A 22,653-nucleotide genomic window follows, 5' to 3' on the forward strand; every position below is an offset into this window, starting at 1 on the left:
GAACTCCAAAGAAAATTCAAAATGGAAAGGTCCTTATCAAGTTTCAAAATCAAAAGCTTAAACACATCAAACGAATGGAAAACAACTGGCATATTCCTGACTTGGTACAGGCATTTCCTTATAGACAACATGGTGGATTAGATCTGGTTTTATAGCTAGATTAACCTCTCACTTGTATGAAAGTCGCATAGCATTCAATCCCTGTGTTGCCCTCGATTGCGGAAATAAGTTAGGTAGTGGGTTTATTATTTTTATTTAATGAATTTAGAAGCCTAATGATCATATCAACACATCGGTTTTTAGACTCAAAACAAATTAGTAGAACATATTGTCTTTTTTTATAAAAGGAAACATAGAGTCAATGTGAAAGATACAGCGACTAAGACCCAATTAAACAATGACAGCCATTTGTCAGGTTGGGGCCTTTTTTAACTTACTATTCTTATGTACCCTCCTTTTTGTCTTTATAGAGTTAATTCATCAAGTGTGATCCATAACTGTAAAGCAACAAATATCGATAAGAACAACACAGTTAGTTCCGATTATTGGTAAATGAAAACTAACACTTTAGCAGTTTCATACGTTCGGAGCGATTTCCTGGAGTTACTTTCATAAGGAACGATCTAATCCCAAAAAAACCATTACAAGTTATATGAATAAAACATGACATTAAAGGAAAACCCAAAACCATTTCGAATCAAATTTGACTGAGGGGGTTGAAGTCTTAGTTTCTTATAAGTTTTATCTTCAATGTAAACAGAAAATTCAACAGATATGGTTATTATATACAGGTAAATCAAGGTACATTGTCAGGTAAATTTTCTTTGCTAAGAGTGTGTTTTAATAAATTTTACAAGTATAGATACTATACATAACCGTCAACGAATTCAAACTGATCCACAAAGTCACGTAGCTTATCCACAACGTAAACAATGCAGACGTATGAGTTTGTTTGTAAGACAGATATCTTATCTTCAGACAGGCAAAGTACCGTGGTTAGAACTGGCAAAATCACCAGCACTTCTTGCCTGACCACCGCTCATATATGTAACAATTGGACAAACTACACATTGTTAACAAGTTTGCCGGCATTTCTGAAGGCAGTTCACAAGTTTAATATCAAGACTGTGAGTATTTGAGGTGTTTCAAACTGCATTAGGGTAAAACCTTTGTAACAATTCGCATTATGAAAGGACACAGTTATATCTTTGCAAATTGTTGATATTGATGTTGATTCAAACTAGAAAATTTAATCTTATGATTACATCTATATTACCCTCCAAACACTTTGCTTCTATCGATTCACAGTTATAAAACTTTATAATATCAGCCGAAATATTTAAGACAATTTTGTTTTTTTAAGGAATAAATGAAAATTTACCAAACTTTGTCATACTATGATCTTTTTTTTCGTTTTATTTTCTAACATCATTTCATAAGAACTGTCTTCTAGCATTCCATTCACAAGAAAAGACATAATTCAAGGTATATGCCTTACACAATCTGACATTTTTACACACATGTTCCTTGCAAACAGCTCAGCGACCCATGTTTTTTTTATCCTATTTATGAAGATAGTTCGATATTAACTGCATATTGGTAAAGCATGAAACAATTCGATTGTTTTTTATTTAGACTTCAATCTTCCACGTTTGCAGATTTCCATGGAGTTTCTGAATATATTTCTTTAAGAACTCGTTTAGTAGAAAGGAAAAAGGAGACGGGGAATGTGTCAAGTGACAACAATTCTACCGAAGTGCAGAAAACAGCACAAGGCCACCAATGGGTATTCAACGCAGCGAGAAAATCCTGTACACGGAGGCGTGCTTTAGCCTAGTGTTGTCTTAATCCGAAGTAGACTTGTTTATTTTGTGTGCTATATACATAACTCTAATGAATAAAAACCTTTTCCACATTTTTTTGTTTTCGTGTACAGAGAGAGTGGTGAAATCGTTTTCCTTTATACAGCAAGGAAAAGGCGTATGAAGCTATTGTTTATCCAATATCCAATCGTATTTTTATTTCAGAATGGATTGCTTAGTGCTTTGCCATACATTTGCTAGGCTGTATCAGGATTTAGTTCAGGACAGATAGCGGATATTGTACGTAGTAAAGGTTCTATCAACTACTGCAACACGACGACTACTTCAGATCATTGGTAAATTGACAATAAACAGATAAGGGTGACGTTTGTGTTAGGATGCTTTGCTAGATCCTTTTTGTCGCCATTGCTTGCACAGTGTGACAATTTGATTTTTTAATTGATATATACTTCATTTTGCATTGCTCAGATTGTTTGACACATTTTGCCCTAACATGTTAATTTATCGGGTAAATACAAAACAAAATAATTAAGCTTATTTTTACAATGTTTGACCGATGTGAAGCAGTCAATTAGTTTGAAAAAAAGTACTCATCAGACTTACTCCGATTATTCTTTTATTGTTACACATTGTTGTTAGATCCAGACGCTGTTAAAACCAAGTATCAAATAGTATTGGGAGAAACACAACTACAAACAAATGACCAGACATGAATGTACTGTTTAAGGTCACTTTTTAATTACCGAGTTGATTGTATATTAATTCCTCCCCAGTTTTTTGTGGGGTTCGTGTTGCTCAGTCTTTAATTTGCTATAATGTGTTTTGTTCTATTTCTGTTATAGCCATGGCGTTGTCAGTTTACTTTTGACTTATGAGCTTGAATGTCCATTTGGTATCTTTTGCCTCTTTTTTAAATGTAGAACAATATTAATTTTATTTTCTTAGAATGAATATTTCTCAAAATATAACTAGTATCGTGACAGTGACAAAGAAGTGCTTTAACTGGTTGAATAGAAATATTGAAATCCTTACGGTCAGGGCAGTGTCTACGAAAATATATTTCTACTTTTTAGAAAAATCTGTCTGTAATTATAACATCTACGGCAAATATGAACGTCCTATGATGCTATACACTGGATAGGTCTATTCAAATAATAAAGCCATTTAGTATTGTGTGTATCATATTGAAAATAGCAATTAAAACTAGGATGGTATTGCAAATATTGCAATAGTTTACATTTTTAGAATAATTATTTACCATGTATACATATGCTATCATTATAAAATATTTTATTGCTATTCAATAATACAATTAAAAAGTCAGTATGGCACGATAATCATTACTTAGTTCTTGAAATATAAATGCTGATTGAGTTATATTCAAATATCCATTTCGTAGCAATACAAGTATTGCTCATTTATTGACAATTAAAAATAAACTTTTTGTAGCGACTGAGATTTCAACATAATCACTTTTGCTTTGCAATATTTATCAGTGGTTTTGCTGAACATAGATAAAAAGTGAAAGCTTAATATTTTAATAAAACATATTTCTTAGAGAACTGCAGAAAGTATCTTGAACTTGATCAGTTGCCAATATGTAGATTTCTTTCTTACACTTAGCTTTTTCGGGATCCGGGATATTCTTGGTAGCTACTTGATTTTCTTCATGTGAAAACAGATCCCTTGCTATGGCATTTTTATCACTAGCCGTCATGATAAACGGATTGTGTAGAGCAGGTTATGTTGTGAACCACGTTGACTTTGGGCCAAAGTAAGTTATACATATAGAAAGTTATAATGTTAGAATGATCTATGAAATAGTTGAGGAATAATAGATCTAGTTCGCAGTTAAGTAAAATTGAGAATTGAAATGGGGAATATGTTAAAGAGACAACAACACGACCAAAGAGCAGACAATAGCCGAAGTCCACCAATGGGTCTTCAACGCAGCATGAAAATCCCGCACCCGGAGGTGGTCCTCAGCTGGCCCCTAAATAAAATTGTATACTAGTTCAGTAAAAATGGACGTCACACTAAACTCCAAAACATATAAATGAACATAAATTAAAAAAACATACAAGACTAACAAAGGCCAGAGGCTCCTGACTTGGGACAGGCACAAAGATGCGGCGGGGTTAAACATGTTTTGTGAGATCTCAACCCTCCCCCTATACCTCTAGAAATACACAGCAACACGCATAGTAAAACACAGTTTAAAAGAAGTCCGAGTCCGATGTCAGAATAGGTAACAAAAGAAACTAAGCAAAATGACAATGAAACATAAATTAACAAAGGACTACTAGCAGTTACTGACATGCCAGCTCCAGACCTCAATTAAACTGATTGAAAGATGATGTCTTCATCTTATGAAAATCAAGTACAATCCCTCCCATTAGGGGTTTCGTATCATACCATCATAAAATATATGAGAAGAACATAAAATTGAGAATGGAAATGGGGAAAGTGTCAAAGAGACAACAACCCGACCATAGAGCAGACAACAGCCGAAAGCCACCAATGAGTCTTCAATGCAGCGAGAAACTCCCGCACCCGGAGTCGTTCTTCAGCTGGCCCCTTAACAAATATGTATACAAGTTCAGTGATAATGGACGTCATACTAAACTCCAAATTATACACAAGAAACTAAAATTAAAAATTATACAAGACTAACAAGTGCCAGAGGCTCCTGACTTGGGACAGGCGCAAAAAAGCGGCGGGGTTAAACATGTTTTTAAGAGATCTCAATCCTCCCCCAATACCTCGTATCATGCCTACAACTGGTTTTAGAATAAATGTGTTTATTTCCGATGCAAAGACCTTATGAGTGAATCAATTTTAAAACCAAAATACGCAATCCTTAATGACCTGACAACAGTATCGTAACTATATCCTTTCTGAATAAGTCTCTTTAAAGGTTTAGTTAGCTTTTGAGGTGAATGTCGACATTTTTGTGCTTTGTAAAGAATATGACCATAAAATATTGGATGTGAAATACCTGAACGTATAAGATGTCTGCATGTTGATTTATATTAACGAATGATGTCCTTGTACCGATGATAAAATTTAGTAAATGTTTTGACAAGATCACTAAGATATTGTGTATGCTGCAAAAACAGGATTAATACCAAAACATTTTTTACGAAAATAAAATGAAACGATTTAATGTGCTTACTGCTGTTTGATCCATGTTTGAACCTTATAATCCAACAATAAAGTATTTCCGGAATCATAATGTTGCGCTCATTTTATTGTCAGATATGCAGGAGTTTTATATGGTATAACCAATTCATTCGCCACAATTCCTAGGATGTTGGCACCAATAGTAGCTGACCAGCTTACACCAAATGTATGTTTTCCTAAATAAAGTCCATCAGTGTATCACATTTGTTGCGGCACACGATATTGAAAAAGTCAAAAATCGAGCAATTGATTTATTTAAAAGTAGTGAGACATGAATATGCCTAATATTTTGAAAAACGATAACAATAATGGTGATAACATGTCTATTTTATGGTAGTTGTAAGGGATGTCAACTCGGTGAAGATTTACCAATCGAGGTTGCATTTCTGTAAATATTGACAATGCAATTTCCCATAGGAACTCCTTTTACGGCTAAAACTGTACCACTTTTACTATGCAGTTTTGAAAAAAATCATATCCTAGAATGGAAAGTTCATATGCACTACAATTTTTTTCAAAGGTCAAAATATAGGGCTGTGCAGCATATTTTCAACGTTTATATGCCCCGAACTTCTATGAGTTTAAACTAACAATAAATTTCTTAACTATCCCTACCTTGACTGTAGTATTACCACTGATTTCAATATAAACAATATGCATATGTATATTTACTGGTAACATTCCCAAGTTATGTCTCTATGAGATGAAACCTAGAGATCATAACTGGGAACCAGTATGTAAACCAAATTAATTATCTATGAATATTCTATATCTCCCCAAAAGAAGCGTGGTTTGAAAAACAGCTGTATTTACAAAGTGTAACCTCGAGTGCTCTTTGAATTTACTTAGCGATACTCGAGTACTCGCTCGGAAAGACATCTACAAAATGGAAACACAAAATTTAACTAATTTTACTACGTATTGTGGGTCGTTGTCTTATGGATTAAAACCCTCAATAGCATTACCTATTACTAGATAATAGACACAGGAATTTTATACCATAATTGATAGCTCCTTTACTGCATGTACTAATTATGTGAACTGGCAATAATCTAATTAGTTAATTAATAAACATCTATAGAAAAATAATTACTCAAAAAACAGTATTTGAGAATCGTAAAGAAACACATTAAATGATCAACAAAGGGGTGATTAGGGGTCGACACAGGGTGCAACGAGTTTGTTCTTAATTAGAAATAATATCTTGTCAACTTTTTCTGGGACGAGTGTCTCAATTTTTTTTCGTAACTAACAGTCCTGATGAAAATATTTGCGCTTACGGTACAGAGGTGGTGGAATGACTAAGACACGATTGGCTAAAAGTGAAGCCTTGGAAAGGAGCTTTTGTTTATAGCCTACCTCTGTATGAGGGAATTTTAAATGACAATTAAACGCAATCATTTAAGACGTATTTTAATTTTGATTAATATTTGATTTCCTGGGAGGGGCTCTTAAAAAAAAATCTTTCAGAAGGCAACAACATTCTAACAGGAAACCGATTGGTCGAGTATCATTATTGGTATTCGATACTCGGTACTACCGAGCGATACTCGAATACTCGAGTACTCGTTGACATCCCTAGTAGTTGTCATGCTTGCAAAAATGGAAAAACCCAATTTTACGTATATAAAAACATGTTAATAGAATGGTCCCGGTTGAAGATTCATGAAACTATTTTTTTTTATTCGACATATTTACTATGCATGTTTTAACTGTATTCGGTTCTTATACATCCTTGGCTTTCTATTATTCGGCTTTGAGCGTTCCCGATGAAGGTAAATCCAATAAAGCGCTTCAGAAGCATGGAATTTATAACGTGTCGATTTCATTCCCCTTAAACAATCACGTGGTACGAGCCAAGAAAGACAAGAATACTATTTATTGATAGTATATACGTGAAACTTTGAACAATTGTAGATCAAAATGTTCAAGCAAAATTTCAAAACTCTGAGTCACACTTTGCTTTCAGTTCTAATTAATTCTTAAAATCTTAAAGGTGCTGATAAGCGGGTAATACTGCATAAAATATCAAGACACCTAGTATACAGGGAAATTAAATTTAGAAACAACTATTTTTTTCAGAAATAGCTTTTCTTTGTTTATCTAGAAATGTGTCGCTACAATTCTTTCGATGAAGCTTTCTCTTCAATTTCGAAAACGGCTCTTGGAAGATTTTATTACATGATATTTATCTTACAGTAACTTTATCATCATGATATTTAAACATTTTTAAGGACACACAAGAAGAATGGAGAAATGTATTCTATGTGTGTGCTGCCTTCAATGTTCTAGGAATATTGGTGTATGGCTGTTTTAGTAGAGGCGAAATCCAAGAATGGGCAAAAGATGAAGAGGAAATTGTGATAGAAAAACAAAATGATAAGACGGAAACTAAATTGTGATCAAATATATATATATCTTAAAAAAAGCTATCTAAAAAATCTTACACATTGTTGAATCAGTTTTGTTTATTTGTTTGTTAGTGTGAATAATTGTGTTATACGCCAATTCCATGATGACCCCTTTTATTGGTGAAAGAAGCCGGGGAGTCCAGAGAAACGTATCGACCTTCGGTAATGAACTGGCCGTCCTTATCAATGAATTCATCATAGATACTAGAATTAAACATTGTTACGTCAGATGCTCGTTACGGGCGTCTCGCGCAAATACAAAATTTCAATCCTGGTATATATGATGAGTTTATTTGTTTATCAATGACGCTCAAATAAAAACAGTTAAAAAGGCTAACTATAGTAAGAAGTTGAAGATCACGAATCACGCTATACTAGTATTACGTGTTTAAAGCTACATGTTAAGGAATGTATCTTAAAATAAATTGAAGTTTCGTAAACAGTTAATTTTAAGTTATGACCATATCAATGATAATTCATATCAAATAAGAAGTGATGACTACTGGTCTTTTCAGATCGAAGTGAAACGCATTTGGCAACAAGTGAAGTTTAACCTCAATACTGAAGCGTTGAGACAGGTTTTTTTAAAATCTTTTGACTTTTAAAGATGTATTGTAAGATACACGTCAATGATAAAATGATAAGCTTCAGCGAAGAACCATATAACCATTATAAGGATGACACTACAGACTACTATACAGGTATCTAAAAGCTGTGTCAAACTCCTAATCGTTCGGGAGCAAAATAAGTTTTTTATACTTTTTGAAATATTTTACAGCTCTCTTATCTGGAATTTAAGAATAAGATTATATTGTATATATATAGAAAACACTTACAGGACTAACCTGTAAAAGTGGTTTCGAGTTCTGCCTGGCCTATTGAAGTGACCGGTTTTTATGAGCACTCACATGATTGTTCATTTCTTATTGGCATCCTAATTTTTAGGATAATATCTAGAATAGGCGGATCAAACTAGGTACCAAACATATATCTGCTCTAAGTATCACATTATGTAACAAAATTATTGAACTTTAATCTGATATTAATCCTATTCTTTGTATACTCTTATGTGCCAACGTTTTTTCTTTGCATGTTTGAAATATTTTGTTATTAATCGTGTGTTAAGACGAGTAATAAGATACGACAAAAATAGCAACATGAGGGAAAAAAAACATTAATCGAAACAATGTCAAGAATGAATAACATTCTCAATAAAACAAACCTTTGAGTAAACCAGATATTGCAGTCGTGTTTCTCTTGTTTCATTTTATTGAAACTAAGAAGCATTTATACGTTTTTGTCATAAACATATACTCAGCCTTTTATGTACTAAGAAATCTTTTATAAGTCCTACTAGTTCAACCTGAAAACTTTATCCAACATCCGATATCTGATGTAATGGGCTCGAAGGAGAAAAATCGAGAAACCTTTCCTGGAAGCGTTGCAAATGTGAAGGAACTACTTTATCGTTTTTTTTTTTCTAGGATCTGATATTTATTTGACATAATCAGAACTATTTAATGAAATCTATATCTTTTGACATAAACATTTATCAGTGTTCTATTTGAATTTTTGGTTTGTTTATGTATGAATATGAAAATTTATACTCAGGTTATAGTTTAGAATACTCAGAAATTATGAAAAAATGTTTTATAATGAACACTTTTCATTCTCTGCAAAGCTCATAAGATAAGAATTATTGAAATAGAACAAAATTCAACATTTTTTGTCCAATATCCTATATAAAACATGATGCAATGTCAGTTTGTTCGCGTTAATGTTTTAGGATCAGAAAGATAAGAAAATATAAGGCAATAATTGTTTGTTAAATAGATTCTTAATCCGATGCTTTCTGTTTCCCATCCCTCAAGGTGACTGGGAAATAGAAATTTGGTCACTACATGTCTTCTTCCGACAAAAAACGTCCGAATGGAAGTTAAAGCCTTGTCAAAAAGGGGGAGGGGGCGTCCGTTTGGCTGTTTTGGATGTATCATGTAAGCAGCAACGTCCGGATATAATTGGGATGTTAAATCCAATGTCTCGTTTAGAGAGAGTGTCGTGCTCTCTGCACGTTAAGAACCCTTGCAATATCTCTTTGAGGGGACCTCTTTAACCGGACCTACGTATTGTATGTATTGGTAATTTGTTCTTGTCGTAAATATACATGAAATATTTGCCACTTGATGTTAACGCAACCAACAATCAACAATCAATATGTTTCCCTGAAAAAGGTTGCAGTGGTTTTAAAGTGATAGTTTCGTATTGAACCTACCAACCATGATGTTGCATTGATAAAACTATTTGAATATAGAGTACATACAAAGCTGTGTAGAGTAAAGTCTCGAAATTTTTTACCGATAAGTACACAAATAATTTATTGTCTGACACAAAGATGGACTGTACAAAATCGAGCACACGTACGGTTATTGCTGACGGGTGTCTTCAAGTAGATTTTAACTCAGCAAACGGCCGATTTTTTTCACATTCAGATGTTATTCACTGTAGTCAGTTCACCTAATACGTGACACTATAAATTTAAATACAAAAAGATGTTTAATCCTGGTTTCTATGATTAGTTTAGTAATATCACATATTCAACGTCTAATCTTATTGATGTATGTAGGACAGTGCTTTGACATACATGCTGACAAAAGTCATTTTACTGAGTTGAGACGAGCTTTTTAGATAAAATTAAACTTGAGACTTACAAAGATACATTATCTCCCTTTCTATCGGAAAAGGGGAGATAATGACAAGAAAGCTGTTGACTTGGACATATATTAGTTTACAATTATGGTCTTTGTTTTAGTTCGTTGATAGGTGCTTGTTTCTGGTTAAAAGAATATTAGATGGACACGAACTAAGCAATACTGCGTTTCAAACAGCAAAGGCATGTGAGATAATGGTTTAATACATACATATATGTGTTTACTTTTTCTACTTTCGGTTTCGATTTTACAGACATAACAACAAGATTGTAAAATTAAACACACAATGATTTTCATTTGATACGGTTTATTTTACTACACAATTTAAATCACCAATATTGTGCCGATATATAAGATTCCTCTATGATCCATGTCTACCAATACATCAATGCCTTAACATTTTTTCTAGATGCACAAAGTTGTCTGTATAGAATGCAGGTAGCATGGTTAGTAGCATACACAAAGTCATATTGTTCAATACGTGTTTCGAGCGATTAGTTTTCGTATTCAAATCAATTAACACGCCCTAAACTGAATACACAATATATACACAGTACACTTATATAAAGGTAAATATACTTTTCACTTGGAAAAACACCATGCCCGTAAGACTCAAATGCAACATGTATCAGGTAAGTATCATTCAAACAATTAAATATATATACATATATTTACAATGTTTAACAAATAGGAGTATCCCAAAGTGAATGTTTTATTGAGCACAATAACATGATTACACTTGCACAAATCCTTCAATACGCAAGGAATATATATCAAATGTACACAGCTCAACTTGCACATTAACTATCACTATTTCTCGCTATGAATCAATACGAGCATATTATTCTCCAAAATATCATGTAATCACAGTCAAATTCACAATAAAAAATACTATCTATTATTCCATCATATACAACTTGCAACAGCAAAAAGTATACACTTTGTACGTTCATTGTACAATGACTTATTATCCAAATTTCGCTACAATGCACAACCACTATTATTAATATGTATTTTGTGCAATGAGATGTTTATTACTCTATGATGATTAATACTACTTTTCTTTTTTTAAGGTTTTTATGAAATGGTCTTTTGCCACCTTTAAGCATTGTAACCTTTTCGATGTTTATCTTCACTGAACAACAAATACCAAGGTCATTCGTTAAATTGTTTGTTTTGGAATGCATCAACTTTGATAAATTAGCAATCAATATTATGCTTTTTATCTTAGAGTGATCCAACCTAATGGGGTCTCCGGTTAAGCATTTTTCAATTTCAATTTCTTTTCATGAATAACACATTTTTACAGTACATTCACTACTGGCAGACAGGGATATCCATCTAGATAGTGAAACAGATTTTAGCATCAGTTAAAAAGGAAAAAAAGCTCTGAGAACCAATAAAAGTAAAATTATAAGACAACAGAAAGATAGACAGTATTAGCATCAGAAAACATTAGAACATCTAGAGATCAGGAAAGTTCTTATATAATAAAATGCGTTCGTTATTAAGAAGCAAGGAAGACGAGTATGGGACTCGTTAAGTTCTAGAATTTGCAAAAACGCTAGAATGGCTAGAATCCTGAGCTTCAAGATCTACCTAAATAAACTGCAACCAGAAAGATTGTCCTCTAAAACAGTTAAGAATTCAAATACAAATTATCCAGGAATACAGCTTTGATTATTTGTAAACACCCATATCAAGGGACACAACTGTATGCATAAATGCATCAATATATGCCTAAATGTACAGAAATCCTGGAATACAATATATGAAATCAGCAAATACTGGACTTTTATTCCAGCAAGATACATAAAGGATATCCTGACAATAGGTTTTAAGGAACAGCTTAAAGATAAAAACAAATACGGAGAAGATGGCAACTTCCAATGTTGTATGTGTATTACATGTATCAGAGGAAGAGGAAAACTATTTAAGAATGCATTTATTGGTGACTGGAATTTCTCAAAGAGCTGTGCGTATATTATTTGATAAAGAATTTCATCCTTCTCGGTTAGAAGCAACCATTAAAAAGGGATATGTAACACTGTATGACTTAAAAACAAAGCATGTCATTAACGCAGCTCAGTGGAATTTACTGTTTCCGCGTGGTGGTAGGTATAAGATGCTTAATCCAGTTGACTTATTGTTCTTTTTAAAACTTATCATAGTATTTCTTACATTATAAACATTTAAACGAAGAAGAAAAAAAGAGATGTATGCTAATGAGTTGACTTGCTAACAACACATTATAGCAAGACAAGCATATAGTGAAACTGATTCATAAATCATTTAGATTTGTTAGGTATATAAAAAAATCCGACTAAAAAGAATATTTTCAGAAAGACTTACACAAATGACAAAAAAGGCAACTTTATTTCATCCCGTGCAGAATGCTTTTGCAGTTTATTGATAGCACCTAATGATGTAAGTGATTTAGGCCCCTATTCTGCCACAAATATAAAGTCCATTATTTCAAGAGGAAAAGTATTGTAATTGAGTGAATGAAACCCTGAGAAAATATCATAAAATTATTTTTGTAGAGTTTTCTAATAAAGTTTTCCTTCCAAACAAAACTGAGAATTTGTGAAATTTGACAAAATCTGCTAGATTTCCCCCAAATGTAGGCCAAGAAAACTTAGAGCACTTGCTTCACCAAACTAAACATAAAACATATAATTTTAAAGGGCTTTTGTCGACACCTTCTCTATATGCTTTTGATCCTGAAAACAAATGTCAATTAGCCTGTTTTCTTTGAATATGGATGAAAATTTGAAATGATGATCATTGTAACGTCACAGAAAGCTGATACTTAAATTAAAAAAAATATCACATATCCAGTCATTGTTTGATTTATTTTATTCAAATACAATCTTTAGGATAATAGGTATGACATACTTATTGAAAATGTTTGGGGCCTTATTAAACCACTTGAAATAAAAAAAGAATCATTTTAGGAATGAAACCGTAACTCAACGATACAAATTTCACTTATAATCCAAAAACTATAGGACTGTGAATCAGCAGGTTAAGCCTTTTGTGCTTGCTGTGTTACTGCGACAATTCGTAATCATGATACCATTGATTATTATGGTTTGTTTGTTTGCAAATAAACCGATATATATAACGGTGTTTTTTCTATATATGTTCGTTGGTAGTACACTGATATGACTGATTATGATGGAGAAGTAGAAGGGTTAGTAGATAATTTAAACTCGCCAAATATCCATATATATGGCCCACGTGTGGAACCTCTTAAGTACTTTTTATTTAATTAGATATTGACGAAAGACGATGTATTGTGTGTGTATCTTTCTATTGTGAAAAGCTGTATGGTGCCATCTCGTTCGTTTGTTTTTTCCCATTGAGTTACTGTCTCCAATATTGAAATTAAAACACCAATTGCTTTTGTTCATATTTTAATAAGTTTCCGGAGGTATGACTTGATACATTATTTCTTTAAACTTTCACTCAAAGGATTTCGGATTCAACCAATTAAGTGCTGTAATCATCAATATTATCTGTATATAAATGGATTTCATGAGAACATGAGTATCATTTTTTTTAAAGGAATCAAAAACATTTATAAATTGAAATAATTAGTTTTGATTCCTTGAACATGTTAAATTGATATAACTCTTATTGTATATTTTTAGGTGCACCTAACTCTCAGACTTTTGATGTGACATTAATGATTATAATACTTAGAAACCTGGCAAATTTTACTGAACCAGCAGGTGGATATGACAAATTACCATGTTTGACTGATACCTCATCCATGGCTGACTTAGCAAGAATCAAACACTACAGAAACCAGTTAGCTCATTTTAAAGGTGGAAAGATGAAGACAGCAGTATTTACCACTGCATGGGAAAATATCAGTGGGGTAAGAATATCAGTTATCTGATAATTGTAACAAATAATGCATAATTCATGTAATTGTGAAGAGTCCAGTTTTGAATTACCTTTTAAAAGACCATAAGCTTAATGGGTGTTACATGCAAAATGTGTGTACTGACTTTCATTTAAAGGCTGCTTCTCAAAGCAATGAATTGTTGGAATTGTTTGGTACTCTATGGTCTTCAACTTCTTACTTTCTTCGCTCTTTTAAATCGAGCGTCACTGATAGGGCTTTGTTTAGTATCTGGCGTGAAGGGTTTTGGTCCTAGTATCTATGGTGAGTTTTTTTAAGTATAGACATAAGAAAATGTGGTATGATAACCAATGATACATCTATCCAGCTGTGAACAAATGAAGCGGAGGTTAGCCACGAAGGTCGCACAATCTTTCATTTGTTGTGTTTATTGTTGATGATGGATGTCATGTAATTTATAGAATATACAGTTGCTAGCATTTTTTTTGAATCCATAATCGTGCAGGTGCATGCTCAACTTTATTATGTCAATATTAACGACTACAATGGACGATATACAATATTTTTGTTCTTGAAAGTCTTAACCTTCAATTGCAATAACAGATGTTATTTTTATCAAAATCAAAGCCTATCCTCCTAAAATTGACAGATATTCATTAGCGTATTCTAAAGAAATGTTCGTCTTAGTTTTGATTTTTGCTTTTGAATGTTAACAAAAGTTATCACTGGTTGACAATTTTTAATTTGAAGCACCACTGATAAGATATATATGAAAAGAAGAGCAATTTTATTCTTGATGAAGCATGTATTCAATGTTAAAATTGCTCATATGTTTCAAGTACGAACAAGTTGTTTGGTTGATGTTCAGTGAATCTGAAAATGTAAATATATCAGTGTCAAGATTTATTAGTACTTGTTTTTAAATCAGAACAAAGTTCATTCCAGTGACTAAATATACATGTGGTTGTAATGTAGTTAATGTTTCATGTATTACAAAGGGTTATTATTCTATTTATTTATTTTCAAACACCATCATGTATGGAGGATAGTTATTTATTCATTTATTTTAAATGTTATATATCTTGAAAATACTGTATAATTAATACTATATATATGTGTATATGCTCAAAAACCTTCCCATTAATTGACTTTAATAAAGTATTCTTATTCGTTTATAAATCGTTGAAATGCACATATGGTGAAGCGTCGACATATGAAATATGGCACCTTACGTCCATTTTTTCATATATTCTTTTGAATACTCGACACTTTTATATTTAATGTTTGGATTTCATTGATTAATGATCGTTTATTGTGCAGCATTGTAAATCAAAAATTGGCAAAGATCCATATCAAAGAGAAAATTGGGTCTGGTAAACTTTTGAGTTTATTTTTTCCGTAAAGCAATATAGGAAACGACTACAAAATAATATGAAGTAAATTAATTTGAAATGTATTACAAAGATTGAATACAAACGAACTTAGCTCTAAAATTCTTTCAGTTTTGATATAATTTAAAACATTTTAACAGGCGAGATGTCAAGTATGTCAACTTTCATTTCGTAAATATGTCACACAGTTATAGCAATTATATTTTGGAACAATGCAAACTGATATGATCATGTAGTACGGTTGATTCGTTTCGAGGTTGGGCTATTCCAGGTTATTAAGGTGTAAGGGCGGACCCGTATAGTGTTTTTGTGCGAGTTCGTGTAAGATGATTTGAGAATAAAGATGTGCAGTTTATTTTAGTATTGACTTGTCTTGTAAGTCCCCGTCTAAGGCAAAATCATATCAAAACACCAACTATCAAATTTCACACATGAACAGTCCTGTCTTTGACACCTTCGGCTGATCTAATATACGTTAACAATGACGTCTATATATTTAATATGCCGTTAAATTCTCATATATATTGCGTGGCATCTGGTCATTTTTCATTTTATTTTCATAGGCTATAAGAAGACTAGGTGGTCCAGATATGGCTGAGGAATGTAAAGAGCTAAGAACAAAACATTTGGATCAATCAACAGTACCTTGGAACCTTAAAGGTAAGGAGAAAAACAATGAATAAATGTCCTAAACCTTGAAATGTTTTAAAGTATCAACAACTAACATTATTTAATGTATTCCAATTAAATATTTAATAACACTAAATCGATGGTACAAATCTGAGACCTACTCTATAGTGTGCAATGTAAGAATTATTCCAAGGTCAATTTGGCAAAAGGAAAAACTACAAAATATTGGACACGAGCATGAATTATGGCCAGTCAATTTTCAGAACTGGTGCGAAAATAAATCTCAGTACAATTAAAATTACATTATCGTGATCCTTACTCTAGAATTGTATAAAAAATAAGTTTTAGAATATTGGAAATTGCTTTTAGCATAGACTCGCAAAGAACTTCCATCAACACAAAATTCTCAAAGTAAAAATAAATAGGTCGATTTGACTAATTATCAATGATGGAATTACAATCTTTTGATCTTTTGATCTGAACAAACTAGTTAATATCCTTAGATAAGTGCAAGTTAATTCTAAAAAAAATGTATGATAGATAAACAAAATGTTCAAACAAAACATTTGGAAATAACTACATCGTACCAAAGAATGTTAGTTGCTACTGAAGAAAGTTCTAAATACTTGATTTGGAAATATGAAAACATACCGTTCTTCATTCTAATACCAGTGGACGTTTTTCAGAGTAGGTTTTATTTTAGGAAAGTCAATAAAAAAATGTATAAAGTCATAATATATTGCGATGCCCCATAAAAATGTATTCTGATTTAAAAGCAAAAAGACATCCAGAACAATTAAATGTTGCTTCAAACAACAAATAAGTAAATTAACGATCTTCTAAAGTAACAAAACAATGTTATTTGAATATTTTGTTTTGTGTAAACACATGTCTTATTTATTTTTTGACGTCAACTTTGTTAGATAATTGTTTCATTTGCAATCGTAGCACGTTAGTTTCATTTTCATAGGAAAATCAAATCAAACAAAACTCTGCTTATGTTGATATATAGATATTTCTCTGATGACTATATTTCATTCTTCATATTTTAGTACAATTCCGTCAGATACTGGATCAGTGGAAGAAAGATGATGTTAACTTTGTGGAAACTAGAGCTGCAAAACATGTGTTAGAATTTATCAGGAAACACAGTTGTGTAACTATTACTGCTAGTTCTGGTGTTGGAAAGACAGCAACTCTCCGACATGTTGTTTTGAAAATGATAGGAGACGGTTATGATGCATTACTGGTAACCAATCCACATGAAATTGTTCAGTTTTTTAATCCAAATCAGAAGACATTGTTTGTTATCGATAACTTTTGTGGAACATATTATATAAACCAGTCTGACCTTAACAACTGGGAACCTGTCATGAGGCGTGTTGAAGTCATCATTCAAAATAAACTCACAAAAATCATTGTGGCCTGTCGATTACAAGTGTTCAAAGATGAAAGGTTTGAATCTTTATCCATTTTTAAACACAGGGTGTGCAACTTGCTATCAGACGACTTATGTTTGTCACAAACTGAAAAACAGTCAATAGCAGAGTTGTATTTGGAAACAAAGTCTTCAGAGATTATTCAGTATTGCGATTTATATAATTGTTTCCCGCTTCTCTGTAAACTCTATCATGATAATTCTGAACTCAATATTACAGACTTCTTTCGGAATCCGTATTCAGTATATGAAGCAGAGATGGAACAGTTGATAAAAAAAAAAGCTTTACACAAAATACTGTGTCTTGGCGTTATGTGTCATGTTCAATAATATATTGACAAAGGAATTATTCATAAGAGAGATAATTACTGAAATAAGAACCATAATAGAGAACACTTGTGAGGCCTGTCGACTAGATAAAGGAACATCAAGGTTGACGTTATTGGACGAACTTTATTTACTCGAACATACATATTTTAAGAACGAAAAAGGTGTTTACAAAACTGTCCATGACAAACTCTTTGACTTTTTATCTTATTATTTTGGAAAACAAATGATTGAGTGTTTAATCAAAAATGCTTTGAGTTCATTCATAATGGAACGATTTATATTAGAAGGAGAAACGGACACTGGCCAGTTCATTACTATTGTTCCACCTGAATATCATGCAATGTATGTTCAAAGAATGATTTTTGACTGGTTTAATGGGGAGGTAATAAGTGTATTTTGTAACAAAAATATGGACAAGCCAGAATTCCGACAGAGATTCCTAGCACATATAAAAACATTTGATATATCATGCCAGAGAAAGTTAGCACACACCTGTAATGTTATTATACAAGATACTGTCCTGTTAAATTGCTGTTTTAAAGGAGATATTCCGTTCATTCAGTGGTGTCTTGATTATAGTGTAAATGTTAACCTGTGTAGGAATGATGGTGTTAGTCCTTTACTTGTATCTTCACAGAAAGGAAATAAGAAGATTGTGAAGCTTTTATTGGAAAACAAAGCAGACGTAAATAAATGTAATGACGCTGGCATATCTCCCTTGTGCATTGCTTGTCACAACCATCATGTAGATATAGTTCAACTTTTGCTTGAAAACAATGCAGACATTAATAAGGTTGTGAATGATGGCACATCTCCCTTCTCTATTGCTTGTCAGAACAATCATGTCGATATAGTAAAGCTTTTACTGGACAATAAGGCAGACATAAATGTTTGTAGGAATGATGAAACAACTCCATTGTTTGATGCATGTCAGAACAACTATGTCGAAATTGTTAAACTGATACTAGATAACAATGCAGATATCAACAAATGCACGGATGATGGAGTATCACCCTTGTTAATTGCCTGTCAAAATAATCATATAGATATAGTAAAGTTGTTATTGGAAAACAAGGCAAACACTAATATTTGTGATAGCACCTGAGTATCTCCTCTATTTATAGCTTGTCAGAATAATCAGTTTGATGTTGTTAAGCTGTTGGTTGAAAACAATGCAGATATAGATAGATGTAAGAATAATAAAGTATCTCCCTTGTTTATAGCTTGTCAAAATAATCATGTTGGCATAATTAAGTTTTTACTTGACAAAAAAGCAGACATAAATAAATGTGAAGATACAGGAGTATCTCCTCTGTTTATAGCTTGTCAGAATAATTATGTTGACATAGTCAATATGTTACTTGACAACAAGGCAGACGTTAATCAATTAAGAACTGATAGTGTTTCTCCCCTGTTCATTGCCTGTTATACAAATAATTTTGAGATAGTAAAAGTTTTACTGCAAAACAAGGCAGACACAAACAAGTGTAGGAATGATGGGACTTCTCCCCTAATGATAGCTTGTTACCATGGAAATACAAATATTGTACAGATTTTAATTGACAATAAGGTAGATATTAATAAGTGTGAAGATACTGGAGGATCTCCGCTGTTTGCTGCCTGTCAGAACAATTTTGTTGACATAATTAAGTTGTTACTGGAAAACAAGGCACACATTAATAAGTCTAGAACTAATGGAGCATCTCCTCTGTTAATTGCATGTCAAAAAGGATATGAGAATACAGTACAGCTGTTACTAGACCACAAAGCAGACTCTAAAGGTACGAATAACGAAGCATCGTCTCTGGTTAATTCATGCAAGAAGATGTTACTGGACAGCGAGGTTGATATCAATAAGTGCGACAATGGTGGATCATCTCCTCTGTTGGTTGCTTGCGAGAAAGGATATACAAACATAGTCAAGCTGTTACTTGAAAATAAAACAGATATTAATAAGTGTCGATATAATGGAGTATCTCCTCTGTTTATTGCTTGTCCGAATAATTATTTTGATACAGTAAAACTATTAATAAAAAATGATGCGGACATCGACACGTGTAAAGATACTGGAACATCCCCCTTGTTTATTGCTTGCCAGCAAGGATGTCAAAATGTGGTACAACTGCTGCTTGAAAATAAAGCTGATATTAATAAGTGTAGGAATAATGGGGCATCTCCCCTGTTTATTGCATGTCAGAACAATCATGCTGATATAGTTAAATTGTTACTTGGCAACAAAGCTGATATTAATAAGTGTATGAATGATTGGGCATCTCCCCTGTTTATTGCCGATCAGAGAAACCATGATGATATAGTCCAATTGTTACTTAACAACTTGGCAAGCATTGATAAAGGAAGCGGTAATTAAGTATAATCCACTTTGATGGATGAAGAAATAATCATATTTTTTTTAAAAGATCAGATTGGAATTGAAGTACCAGTGATCGCCAAAACAAATTGCCTTTGAGAAAGATAATTTTGCTTTAGTGACTCTTATTTTAAACATTCTAGAGATAAGCAGTTTATATAGAACGAGATAGTTACAAAGCAAAGGTACACTTCTGTTGAGAAAAAAAAAAGAACAGTGCAATTCGTTCCTCGTACAATAGTGAATTATGTATCAGGGACGTTGCAAGCTCATAGTTTTGATAATAAACCAGTGAAAGTAACCTAATCGAAATGCTATAGTTGCAGAACATATTTTTTTTAGTTTGAAAACAACATTTGATTCATGCAATCGCTACACGGATAACATTCAAAGGCATGCTTGTCAGACATAATTCACTTGCCTTTGACTTCATAGTATGGTTCAGTTATCAATATTTGATTATAAAATGAGGATAGACTCTTTCTATGTTTTTTTTAAATGCAATCGAACTTCTAAATCCAAAAATCTATGCGTGCATTTACTATTTCAAATATATGATTTCTATCAAAGTGGCAAATTTAATTTCTATTATTGCAAAAAATATTGTAAAGGAAATAATGGAAATTATGAATGCTAGTTGCCAACCAGATACTGACATATTTTCGCATTAATATAAACATTGCAATGACAAATGAATTTACATGTGTTTTTCGCTTATAACATTCTTTGCTGATATCAGCATTCTAAACTATCACAACAAACATAATTATGTCTACAACAGGCATGGGGTAATGCAAATTTGTAATTGTAATGCATGATAATGCATTACATTTTTCCAAGTAATTGCATGTAATGTGTAGTGCAGCAATTTTTGCATTACATGTAATTGTGATTTAATGCATTACTTCAGCAAAAAGTTGTGTAATTTCATGCATTACATTGCATTCCATGGCATTACTTTTTTCACATACTATATATCTTTAACAGATTGTTGGAGATTAAACTAAAGCAGAATTTAAGATGTTTTTATTAAGAACATAATCATTTAAATATTGATTTTCTATTTTATTTATATTTCACACTTTACATAAATTACTAGAGGAAATTCGGTGATTAAGCCTTGCCCCAGGTAGAACTTGAAAAGAAAAAAATTAAAGTGGTATAATACTAGAATGACCAAATTACAATTCTAAATGAATAACACAACACTGTGTATCAGATAGAGTTTTTTTTTTAATTATTACATTTTATTTTATACATTTTCCTGCATAAAAAGATTGATATTTGAAAAGCATTACTGTGAAAGTGTTCCATTGTTGTCAAAAGATCACATGATTAAAATAACAGATAATTGAACATTGTCATAAAACACTAATTTGTTTGTTTTACAATCAATCTTTTCACCATTTTGACACTTGGTCATAAATTAAGCTCTTTGTTTATTATATAATCAGGAAAGAAATTCTCAGTAAATATTTTGATTGAAATTTTTAAAAAAATGCATATTTATAAAAGTAAAGTTAACATTAAGTTAAAATAAGTATTAAACTTCATCTCTGTAATCTCGTTTTTGAGAAAACACAGAGATGTGTACCTTTAAACATTAAAACCAAAGATAGAAGAGCAATCTACTTTGATAGTTTTTGTAAAACAGTCGGGTAGTCAGAAATATTATTCACCATGAAACCTTCGAAACCCTTATGATATTAAAATGTAATAGTCGTATTGAATAGACTTTTTACATGTATACCAAAAATTCAATATATGGAACAGTTACTGCATATGCTAGAATCTTTTGTTACTTCATGTTGTTTTTCAAAATGTTTGATTTTTCTTTTCACTTGAAAATTTACAAATGTAATTTGTAATTCAATGCATTACTTTGCAAAAGTAATTGTAATATAATGCATTACTTTGATAAATGCATGTAATTGTAATTGTAATTTAATGCATGGTTTTGTCAAAGTAATTGTAATATAATGAATTACATTGCAATGCAATTCGCCCCATGCCTGGTCTACAATAGTCATTATTCTGCTGTATTTTAGAAGAAAAAAAAGTATCATATATTCAAATCCTATAAAATCTTTGAAACAAAAAACATATCAATTCATTTGCAGCAACGTTACCGCATTTCTCAAAAAGAAGCCCGGTGATTTACACGTGAGAGTGAAATTTTAAAGACTTCTCAAGAATTTAACTAATATCGAAAAGCAACTGGTTTTGTAGTTTGTTAGAACCTCTCTTAACCTTTTCACAAACAAAGCAAACTTGAGAAAACAAGTACACTCTGAGTCTATGGTTTATGTCACAATTCAAGCATTTCTTTAATATGTGAAGGTGAAAGTTTTTAAAATTGTCACTTACTGTGTATATTATGTATGTCTTAATTGTTGTACTCATATAAAAAAAGTTTATACAAATTCCTAAACGATCATATATCAGAATTCATATCTTTGAAAAAGAGAGGCGAAATATACCAGAGGGACATTCGAAC

At 32.0% G+C, this 22,653-nt stretch overlaps 3 protein-coding genes across 3 annotated transcripts; all 3 read left to right on the forward strand.

The window, feature by feature from the left end:
- The first annotated feature begins 11,386 nt into the window (after nucleotides 1-11,386).
- Nucleotides 11,387-14,951, forward strand: LOC127719294 (uncharacterized). Its single transcript, XM_052225306.1, has 3 exons — nucleotides 11,387-12,239; nucleotides 13,782-14,011; nucleotides 14,928-14,951. Exons 1-3 carry the CDS (start codon nucleotides 12,002-12,004, stop codon nucleotides 14,949-14,951), a joined length of 492 nt encoding a protein of 163 aa, XP_052081266.1. The 5' UTR covers nucleotides 11,387-12,001.
- Nucleotides 14,952-15,958: 1,007 nt separating this feature from the next.
- LOC127720629 (uncharacterized) lies at nucleotides 15,959-18,327 on the forward strand. Its single transcript, XM_052227316.1, has 2 exons — nucleotides 15,959-16,050; nucleotides 17,073-18,327. The coding sequence occupies exons 1-2, from the start codon at nucleotides 15,981-15,983 to the stop codon at nucleotides 17,786-17,788; spliced, it is 786 nt and encodes a 261-aa protein (XP_052083276.1). The 5' UTR covers nucleotides 15,959-15,980; the 3' UTR covers nucleotides 17,789-18,327.
- LOC127719295 (ankyrin-1-like) lies at nucleotides 18,144-21,950 on the forward strand. Its single transcript, XM_052225307.1, has 2 exons — nucleotides 18,144-18,282; nucleotides 18,895-21,950. The coding sequence occupies exons 1-2, from the start codon at nucleotides 18,144-18,146 to the stop codon at nucleotides 20,154-20,156; spliced, it is 1,401 nt and encodes a 466-aa protein (XP_052081267.1). The 3' UTR covers nucleotides 20,157-21,950.
- Nucleotides 21,951-22,653: the final 703 nt, after the last annotated feature.

This window comes from Mytilus californianus, unplaced genomic scaffold (genome assembly GCF_021869535.1).
Source record: "Mytilus californianus isolate M0D057914Y unplaced genomic scaffold, xbMytCali1.0.p SCAF_11, whole genome shotgun sequence".
In the NCBI taxonomy this organism is placed as follows: domain Eukaryota; kingdom Metazoa; phylum Mollusca; class Bivalvia; order Mytilida; family Mytilidae; genus Mytilus; species Mytilus californianus.